This window comes from Bos grunniens, chromosome 29 (assembly GCF_055505025.1).
Source record: "Bos grunniens cultivar Pamir isolate PY7600 chromosome 29, Bosgru_T2T1.0, whole genome shotgun sequence".
In the NCBI taxonomy this organism is placed as follows: Eukaryota; Metazoa; Chordata; class Mammalia; order Artiodactyla; family Bovidae; genus Bos; species Bos grunniens.
In genome coordinates, this window is record NC_141193.1 from 12285153 (window position 1) to 12295980 (window position 10828).

The window sequence follows — 10828 nt, forward strand, 5'->3', positions numbered from 1 at the left end:
CAGTTTCATTTTCCAGCCAAGCTTCAAGGAAGAGATTACAGTTCAATTCTCTGTATTCTGAGGAGCTTCAAAGGCCAGTGACCAAGGACACTGATGAAGGTAAAGATTTAATCAAGAGCTTTGTGGCTTTTTTTTTTTTTTTCCAGACCTTTTAGTGGCCTAAAGGGGAAAACTCAGGTAGGTCAGAGCATATATAACTAGGGGCTCCTGGTCACCACTACATGCTAAGAACCCAAACTTCCCTGAGTACTTGGATGCAGGAAAGAAGCATGAAGTGGCTTGTGGTCCTCGGGCTGGTGGCCTTCTCAGAGTGCATAGTCAAGTAAGTATGGGGACTGTTAGTCACATCATATTCCTTTCTCGGATTTTTCTTTTCATCTGATTATTCTTCCACCGATCAGGTTTAGAAGGAAATGGAATACTTCCCTAAGAGTCTTAAAGCTCAACTCTTACTTATTGATAAGTAACTTGCTATAGGAACTGTGGATCCCAAGGTCTTGGTTGGGTTGCAAAAATCTTGCAGTCTAGTCATGTCAAGACCTATTGAAAATGCAACTCCTTGTAACAGTTCAGTGCACAGTCTATGCAGATGTCGATGTGGTCCTGTGGAATAACACTTTTTACATTTTATTCAACATGTCCTCTTTTTTCCCTATCTACTTCAGTGTGTATATGCCTATGTCTGCATCTCTGTATCATTGTCATTTATCTCTCCATCTCTTTGGAAGTCACTGGGAGTGTATTTCTCTTTGTGTTGTTTTCTTTTCACTTTTCATTTGACTCTTACTTCTTTCTCAAGCCTCTGAATTTCCCTTAGCTTTTCCCTATATCTTGGATTCTTCTTTCAACTCTCTTTTCTCTTTTAACTTTGAGAAAAATACACTGTTTTATATATACTGTTTTATATCTGACAAGCAGTGTGACCACAGCCAACTCAGAAACCTCTTGCATTTCAAATTGCTCCCTTGTAAAAGAGGATGAGCCCCCCTTCTACCTCCTTCCTTGAGATTCTATGAGAAGGAATGAGTGAGATGGCAATAACAATGCTAATGGCTGTCATTGTTGAGACTGGAAGATCCCCTGGAGAAGGAAATGGCAATGCACTCCAGTATTCTTGCCTGGGAATTCTCATGGATGGAGGAGCCTAGTAGGCTACAGTCCATGTGGTCTCAAGGAGTCGGACACGACTTCACTTTCACTTTATATACATCACTTCACTTATCCCCAAGATATCCTATTTGGAAGGTTGTATTGTTACATTCTACCATTTTACTGAAGGGGAGACTGAGACACCACATGGTCATATGGCTTACGTAAGATTGCAGAACAGAACCTGTATTGAAATCTATGTCTTTGTCATGGTATAGGCATAAAATTCTGATAATAATGTGCTTCATAAAAATTAGATTAGAAAATACACAGGGCCATTACAATGACAGTTATATCTTAACACTGACAGCTAATTATAGCATCTTCTTTGTTTTCTTTGTCAAATGATCGGTGAAAGAATACCTCTAAGGAGAGTGAAGACCATGAGAAAAACCCTCAGTGGAAAAAACATGCTGAACAATTTCCTGAAGGAGCATGCTTACAGACTATCCCAGATTTCTTTTCGTGGCTCAAATCTAACTAGTCACCCGCTGAGAAACATCAAGGATGTGAGTATTTGGGGAGGATGGTGCTCCACAGTGCCCCCTGGTGCTCTAGCCTAGCACTGGGGCTTATCTGGAGGAGCCAGGTGGGATGATGTGGATGAGGTTCCTGCAGGAGGCAGAAACACTAGAAAACAGGGACCCCCAACCAGAGGATAAGGCACTCTCATCCTAAACTCTTGGTCTTTGTGACTGGGCATGGCAATTACCAGGTGGCAGGTAAATATCCATTTCTGTGTCAAAAAAGTGTCATTTGTTTGAGGGTGATTGTTCCTTCTGAACTAAGTGAGCCACTCAGTTACAGATGAAGAGTGAACCATCACTAATCAAAAGGTAGAACCAACTGAAGAGCAACTGTGAATCCCCAGGCAGAGGAATTCAGTTTCCACAGATGCAAAGACGACAGCACTAAAAAGTTACTGAACCTGCATTCCATGTATGGACATAAGAATCACCGTGGTTACTGTTTTTAGATTAGGAAAAGGGCTTATTTTGTCTTCAAGAATGCCCATGCCAGCCTGAGAGATAGGAAAAGAGTAAATACAGGTCAAATCAAAGGGTCACCTGTGTGGTGTTGATTGATTGTGGTCTGAGTTTGGAGGGAGTGGCTGGGGTTGATCAAGAAGGACCTCCTGGAGATGCGGGTGCTAAGGCTGGGTTTGAAGAGACTACAGAGCTGCTCAAATGAAGGCACCAGGACTTCCCTGGGTGTCCAGCAGTCCTGGAGGCCCAGTGTTTATGCCTATGGGATTCCCATGCAGGCGGAACCACTTCAACACCTGGTCATAGAGTTAATATCCTGCAAACAATGTAGCACAGGAAAAATATATCAAATGCAGATACCTCTGAGACCAAAGCCTGTGAGCTGCACGGTGGTTAGAAAGTGATCTTAAGAGATATGTGACACCCAGAGGGAGGCAGCAGTTTGGGAATAGAGAGTAGCCAGTTCTGCACTAACCCACTCCCTCCTTCTCCCTGTAGTTGGTCTACCTGGCTAATATCACCATTGGAACACCCCCTCAGGAGTTCCAGGTTTTCCTTGACACAGGCTCATCTGACTTGTGGGTGCCCTCTGACTTTTGCACCAGCCCAGCCTGTTGTGAGTACAGACACCCCCTACCCGGACCATCCTTCACTTGCCCTGCCACCCTGTTTCCATCCTTGGCACCTGATGACACTCATCTCTTGTGTCTACAGCTAAACACGTTAGATTCAGACATCTTCAGTCTTCCACCTTCCGGCTTACCAATAAGACCTTCAGCATTACCTATGGATCTGGGAGAATGAAAGGAGTTGTTGCTCATGACACAGTTCGGGTAACAGTGTAACATATGCTGAGTCAGGACTGGCTAGGGAGTGACCACTGCTTGCAAAACAGATGCAGGACCATCTGGTAGGACCCTTCCTAGCCTAACTCCCATAGATATTGGCCATCTTATCCACAGGATCATGTCTCTGGGGAGGCAGTGCCCATGGTGACACACAAGCAAACAGATTAGCTAATCCAGAGAGTGGTTTGAGGTGTGGACTTGCAGCTCATCAGCCCATGAGCAGTTCAAGGTTCATTTTTCTGGGAGCAAGAAGAAAGGATAAAAGCACCCACTTTTATATTCACAGACTGTTCCAGGCACTTTCAGGTGATAACTGGTTTAATTTGCAACAATGCCACACAGCAGTTACTCTGATTAGCTCATGAGACATATGAGGAAACTGAGGTGCAGACAGCAAGGTCCTTCCTGAGGGTACACATGTGGTAGAAGGTGGAGTTAGGCTGGCTTTTCAGGACTGAATTTGCTGTGGGGTGTTTGTGAACAGGATAAAACTCATCTGAGGACCCTCGGCGCACTAAAGGGCTTCAGGTATCTGGAGTGGGAAACTGGTGGCCTGAGAAGTCAAGGGGTCTGATAAATGATTTCTCACTATAGAGGACCTTTGAGAGTCTAAAAAACCTATGGCCTTCCTCCCCCAAAATACTTGAGTAGTTCCACTCTCTCTTTTCTCTCTCATACACACTCAGAGAAATATACAAATATCCCCAAAAGTGATTTCTACAGGCAGTAATTTCATAGAACCCTGCAAGCAAGATTGTGTTTTCGGCTTCTGTCTTCCTGGACAGATGCAGAATCCACAGTACATTACAGAGAATGCAGTCCATTCCTGTCCTCAGATCACAGTGATGTCAAAGAGAAGGCTATCTTGCTCTTGATTGTTTTGTCCATAATGTGGCACCAATAGGACCTGGTCTGATTCTTGGTTGCCCCACCTGTACAGAAGCCATGAGGCCAAAGGACTCACTCAGGTGGTATTTTTCAGAGGGGCAGGTGTTATAAAATTCACAGCCTCTCTCCAATGGGACCCAAATTCCCCTCCCAGCTTGATCTCACTGTCTGTCTGGCACTGAAGACAGAGCCCAGCCTCAATTCTTCTCTGAAGATCTAATGGTAATGCATCCCAGCCCAGTCCTAGCCCCATTTTATGTATCTGTAAGTGGGAACACTCTTCTTTCCCACAGATTGGGGACCTTGTAAGCACTGACCAGCCATTCGGTCTAAGCGTGGAGGAATATGGGTTTGATCATATACCTTTTGATGGCATCTTGGGCTTAAACTACCCCAAAATATCCTCTTCTGGGGCAATCCCCATCTTTGACAAGCTGAAGAATCAAGGTGCCATTTCTGAGCCTGTTTTTGCCTTCTACTTGAGCAAGTAAGTGTGAGATGGACAATCCCTTTCACCAAATTAGCTGTAGGATGCTTTCAGTTACACAAAAATTATAGAACACTCGATAAAGAAGTATCCTGAGAGATAATCTAACCCAGGATAACTATGTACCCAGGACCCTACCTGGATTCACCCCTGGCTTTTAGAAATAAAAGTTTATTGGAACACAAGCCTACTCCTGGGCTCAAGACCAGTAAATTGGTCTAGCGGGGTTAGTGAGGAGGAAGGCTAATGGAAGGCAACAGGAAATAAGTTTAAGTAAAAGGCATTAGGATTTGCTTATGAATTTTATAAGGAAGGAAGAAGAAGGATGGTGGATATCTTTCCTTCCTCATTAGCATTTCACTGGGAGCCCAGGACCAGCTACCCAATTTGTAGGAGCCAGTGAGAAATGAAAGTGTGGGACACAAAAGTGTGGGACCCCTTGTTCAAGAAATATGAGGCATTTCAAGACAGGGAGAGCAGAGGTTGTGTCCCTTCTGAGTTTGGGGCCCTTTAGAAAGTAGAGATCACAGGCCATTGGAGCCAACGCTGGGTGACCTGAACCCACACCCTTAGAACTCCCAGGCCTTGATTTTCCTGAAAAATGGCAAGGTGGACAAGAGGAAAGTCAAAACACTTCAGCACTCTGTCCTCTGAGGGTGTCTGAGCACTCAGGTTGCTGGAGTTCTAGGGCGTCTTCAGAAGACAGAGTGGATGGAGCCCAGCCAAGTGATTCAGCTTCTAACCTCCTCTGTGCCACTCATGAGACAGTAACAGACCTCAGTCTGGATCTCAATCTCTCCTAGACTCGATTTCTGCATCTGTACATGGGGACCTTATTAGGGCCTTGATGGGTGGACAAGCACAGCTCTCAGACAGTGCTGTTGTTACTGTCCTCCAAGGATCACCCCCTCACTTCTCTCTACAGAGATGAGCAGGAAGGCAGTGTGGTGATGTTTGGTGGGGTGGACCACCACTACTACAAGGGAGAGCTCAACTGGGTACCATTGATCCCATCAGGCAACTGGATTATACACATGCACAGGTAAGCCTCTCCCTCTGAGGGTCAGCCCAAGTGATGTTCCCACTACTGTACATGGATACAGGCAGACACACACAAATGCATTCTCAGACACACAGTCACACAGATATATACACCACCCACAACGACACAGACAGACACACAGAAATATGGAAACACACAAGCAGACACATAAAAACATTCATAGCAACACATAAAATCATGCATAGCTAGTCAGAGACACACAAGCACACACAAAGAAACATGCAAACACACATACAAACAAACACACAAGCACATAGATACACAAACAACCCATGGGTTCATAATCCCCAGGCCTTCTGAGCATGGCTCAGATCAGGGTCCTAAAAGGCACCAGAGAGGTCTGTGTAGCTGGGAGAAAGCTGCACCCACTGCCCTTTGAGGTGGGGAGCATGGTTAGAGGACTCTGCAGTGTGGTGAACAGAGGATCAAGGAGAATATCTCCAGCCTGAACAGAGTTATGGTAAGATGACCGACTGTCCAGGGCTACCTAGGACATAGGAAATTCTCAGTACAGATCCATTCTGAGTACAGATAAATGTAAGTTAAAAAACAGGGACAGTCCTGAGAAAATGGGGAAAATTGGTCTTAGGGAGCAGCTACCCAGCAGTGGAGAGAGGTTGCCTGCAGTCTTAAGACGTGAAAGCAATTAACAGAAAAGACACGTCAAGTTCTTGGGCACACAGTAGGACAGGGGCTATTACAGAGGATCAGAAAGGTGGGATCCAGGAGTGACCTGAGGACAAGAGGCATAATTGATAGGATTCTGTGTGATACCCTCAGACAAAAGTTGACCTGTCCTTTGGAGTTTCTATGGGATAGTCATGTATTTCCTGGCCAGGGTCTCAGGGTCTGAGCTGGTTGTACGAGCAGTGCTGGGAGACACCCTCTCCCAGAGGAACCCCTCTCTCCCCCTACTATGAGAATCTGCTGCCCCTGCAAATCTCCATCTTCACTCTGTGTGCAACCCATTATTTGTTCCCCACCAGATACAGCTCTCTAGAGGTTACTTATTGTTTTCTAAGTTTTCATTCACTCATTGAACAGAAAAGCATTGGGCATCCACTGTGTGACAGGCACTTTAGGGAGGAAAGGAGAATAAAACTCACCCTCACATCTAAGAAGGCAGATGTACGTGAAGTGATTCGCCCACATAGTGAATTGTGTCTTTGGTACATGCTAGACATGAGGAGTATAAGACAATGACAACTCACTCCAGTACTCCTTGCCTGGACAATCCCAGGGATGGCAGAGCCTGGTGGACTGCCCTCTATGAGGTCGCACAGAGTCGGATATGACTGAAGTGAGTTAGCAGCAGTAGCAGCAGCAGACATGAGGAAGGGTCTACAGAGAGTGACTAAGACAGGAGACTTATAAACACCAGGGCAAAGGCATCCCAAAAACAATAAAATTAAGCTGGAATATGGAGGATGAGAAGAAATTTCCTAGTCAAAGTGCAGTGGTCTTCTAGGTAGGAAGTCCAGCTTGTGTCAAGGTACAAAAGATCCTGGTGTATTCAAGTACTACATTCAAGGATGTCAAGAAAGGTACTGTGTTGATAGCAAAGGAAAAGAGGGTGAGAGACGAAGGGCTGTTTAGGAGACAGTCGGGAAGGGGACAACTCTGGGGAGGCTCAGAGTGACCTTGTTGCCCACTTTCTTCCTTTGTCTCTCAGCATCTCCATTGAAAGAAAAGTTATTGCTTGTTCTGGACGCTGCATGGCCTTTGTTGACACCGGGACAGCATTCATCGAAGGCCCAAAACCACTGGTCGATAACATGCAGAAGCTCATCGGGGCCAAGCCATCATTTTCCAAGGTGAAGGGTCATGCCCCAGGGTCACTCCCAGTCTCCACACACAACAAGGATCACCAGGGCTAACCTCTTACCCTCTCTCTCTAACAGCACTATGTTTCATGTTCTGCGGTCAATACACTGCCCTCTATTATCTTCACCATCAACGGTATCAACTACCCAGTGCCAGGTCGAGCCTACATCCTCAAGGTGAGGGGACAATACTGAGGGTTGGTCCTCAAACTGGAGCTTGCAAGAACCCTTGCGCTGCTGCTGGGGGGAGGGCGCCCTCTGGAGGCCATGTCACACCACTGCAGATGCTGATGAGCCCTGTGGCTGGGCCAGTGCCTCCCACAAAACCAATCACTTCAAAGTAAAGGGCCGTTTGGGACACTGATCTTCCTGAAATCAATGTGGAGAGGCCACACCATATGGCATGGTGGGAGTCAGGGAGAGGGGAACACTGAGGTCCTCAGTCCTCAAAGAGCTTCAACTCAGTCTGAACCCTTAGGTGAATGAACATGAAATTCAGCACTAGCAGTCCCTGAAATAGGCCATGTTACAAGGAGAATGTCTGGGGACAGTCCCAGTGTGATGTCCCAGCAACTGATCTTCCTGAAATCAATGTGGAGAGGCCACACCATATGGCATGTTGGGAGTCAGGGAGAGGGGAACACTGAGGTCCTCAGTCCTCAAAGAGCTTCAACTCAGTCTGAACCCTTAGGTGAATGAACATGAAATTCAGCACTAGCAGTCCCTGAAATAGGCCATGTTACAAGGAGAATGTCTGGGGACAGTCCCAGTGTGATGTCCCAGCATAAGTTAACATGCTCCCTTCCCTTCTCAGAGTTTTCCTGGTTTGGATGATAAATTACATGGTCAGGCTAGTTGTTGGCTGTATCTTCCCCTTGCTCCGGCCAGGTGCCTCCTTTGTGAGTTGGGGTACCCAACCCCTCTGTGGGGAGGTTGGATGCTAATGTGAATAAAGGGTGAACAGTGACTGCTCAGCCTCAGCACAGGGTGGAGCCATCATGTCAGCTCCAAGCGGGAGTTCAGAGCAGGCTGATGGGCTCAAAGAAGGCTTTGAGGAAGAGAGGGAATTTCACGAATTCTAAAAACACAAACTCATTGAACCATATGGAGGGTTGCTTGATTCTAGGCAAAACTGCACTGGATTCCATGCAAATGGCATCTCAAGATGATCTGCACTGGGGCACTGGGGACTTACTAGGGGAGATGAGGGCTATGGACTGACCGGTGGACATGGGGAACAAGAGTACTTTACCCAACCAAGCCTGGAGTGGCCAGAGAGGGTGAGTGTGGACTGAAGGAGGCTTTACAGAGTTCCTGAGTTAAAGCTTCAAGAACGTGTTGTGGGCACTGCTCTATTTAAGATGGATAACCAACAAGTTGCTGTGTAGCACAGGGAACTCCACTCAGTTATATGACAGCCTGGATGTGAGGGGTTTCTTTGGGACCAGGATACCTGGATACATACGGTTGAGTCCCTTTACTGTCCATCTGAAACTCAGAATATTGTTAATCAGCTATACTCCAATACAAAATAAAGTTTTTAAATAAAGGACAGATTGTGGGGATGTAGGACGAGAACCAGCATTCTCTTCAGAGAAAACAAGGAGCAAGAGTCAGAAGGAAAGAAACAGAGTGAGGAGAGCTATGGACACACTTGTTGTTTTCGAAAAAATTATATTGAAATGTGGCTAATCTTCATTGTGGCATTAAGTTCTGCTGCACAGCAATGTGACTCAGTTATACACATAAAATATATATATTTTCTTATTCTTTTTCATGTGATTTATCACTGAATATTGAATATAATTTCTTGTGCTCTACAGTAGGACTTTGTTGTTTTTCACTCCTCTGTTTCCCAACTACCACTCCTCCCCTCCTCCACACCCTTCCTCATGGCAATCTCATGTCTTGGACCTCTTTGGTTGATAAACTCTCATATCCCCTGCTGTTGAGAAAACCCTGTGATACTTACCAAAAGAGGGAAATAAAACAAAGAATTGTTCTGGGTCTGGATACAGGGGGGAGTCACCAAGGGCTCATGCTGACTGGTGTGTGTCTCTGATTCCCCCAGGATTATAGAGGCCGCTGCTATACCACCTTTCAAGAGAGCCCATTGAGTCCATCTATAGAGTTCTGGATCCTGGGTGATGTCTTCCTGAGACTGTATTTCACAGTCTTTGATCGAGGAAATGACAGGATTGGCCTGGCAAGGGCAGTATAAATGCTTGGAGTGGTTCAGGAATCAATAAGGCCGCTCCTAACACACACTTACTCACACTTGGGCACTGCTGCTCAGGATGCTGGTGAACTGTGTTTGGTGGTCTGCACACCCTATTCTCAGTAAATTATAAAGGGTCTCACTCTTAATGGTGCTGAAACAAATGGTTGCCTCTTTTTGTGTCTGGGAGTGAAGGATCTAGAACCAAGTCTGAATCAAAATTGAGAGAAGCCCTATCCCACCTGCCTTCAAAGAAAAGGGAGACTCATTGAAATGATCCTGGGAATCCAGGACACAAGAATCAGAGCAAATACAAAGATCTCTGTGACTGGACCCAAGAAATAAGAAGTCATCAGTTCTCTTTTTCTCTCCCTCAGCCTTTCCCTTCCCTCTTCTTTGATGGTCTGAGCTGACAACTTTCTTCCTTAAGGCTTCTACACCTAGTGAGGGAGTCCAAGCTACATTCCCTAGGGTTTTATATCCTGAAGGCATCTTCTAGTAAAGAAAGAAGCTGGGAGTCATTAGAGTTCAAGGGTATTCTCTGAATGATACACCTCAGTTCACATGTACAGCCTGAGATCAGCCATCCTCGCAGGGCCATGGGGTCCTATGATTGGCTTTACATGGCCATTGGCCCTGACACAGCAGCACACATGATTTTCAGTTTCCTCCAGAACTACATGACTGAAGCTGGGGAGAGGCAGCCCCAAGGACAGCGACTGGCAGATGGTCTAGGCCATGGAAGAGTTTGTGATGACCCACCTACTCCACCACCTCCTCATTCAGAGGAATTATAAGGGGTAATGAAATAGACTCTCTTCATCCCATCTCAGATGAACTTATCACTGGGCTTCTCCTCCAGGGGATTTTGGGTGAGGTACTTCATGCAGAGCTGGTTCCCTCTTGTTCCCACACCCCAGTCACAAGCTGTCTGCCACATATGCCTGCTCTGTCCTTTCCAGGCCTACTTGGTAAGTGGTGGCCTCAGTAGATCCCTGATCCATCTCCCTCCTCCAGGGCTCAGAATGCCCCTTGCTTGGCCTCCAATGCTGCTGGGGAGAATGCAATGCATGTATCCATAGGTACACAGAGCCTTCGGCTTTTCTGAGCTTCTCCATGGGTGAGGCTACAAACTATTTGCTTGGAGCTGCCATGGTCAGGCACTTTTGCAGTGGAAGCATCCATTCTTTACACCTGGAGGCCCTCAGTAGATGCCTTATCTAAGAAAGCAGGGGTCAGAGGTTGATTTCCTTTCAGATTGACTGGTTTGATCTCCTTGTTGTATAAGGGACTCTCAAGAATCTTCTCAAACACCACAGTTCAAAAGCTCAATTCTTTGACATTCACCCTTTTGTATGGTCCAGAT

General features: G+C 46.1%; 1 protein-coding gene across 1 annotated transcript; it reads left to right on the plus strand.

The window, feature by feature from the left end:
• The first annotated feature begins 221 nt into the window (after positions 1 to 221).
• On the plus strand, positions 222 to 9465 carry LOC147342110 (pregnancy-associated glycoprotein 1-like). The gene is made up of 9 exons (XM_086384526.1): positions 222 to 322; positions 1508 to 1658; positions 2634 to 2751; positions 2850 to 2968; positions 4165 to 4358; positions 5284 to 5400; positions 7094 to 7235; positions 7323 to 7421; positions 9316 to 9465. The coding sequence occupies exons 1-9, from the start codon at positions 222 to 224 to the stop codon at positions 9463 to 9465; spliced, it is 1191 nt and encodes a 396-aa protein (XP_086240652.1).
• The last annotated feature ends 1363 nt before the right edge of the window (positions 9466 to 10828 follow it).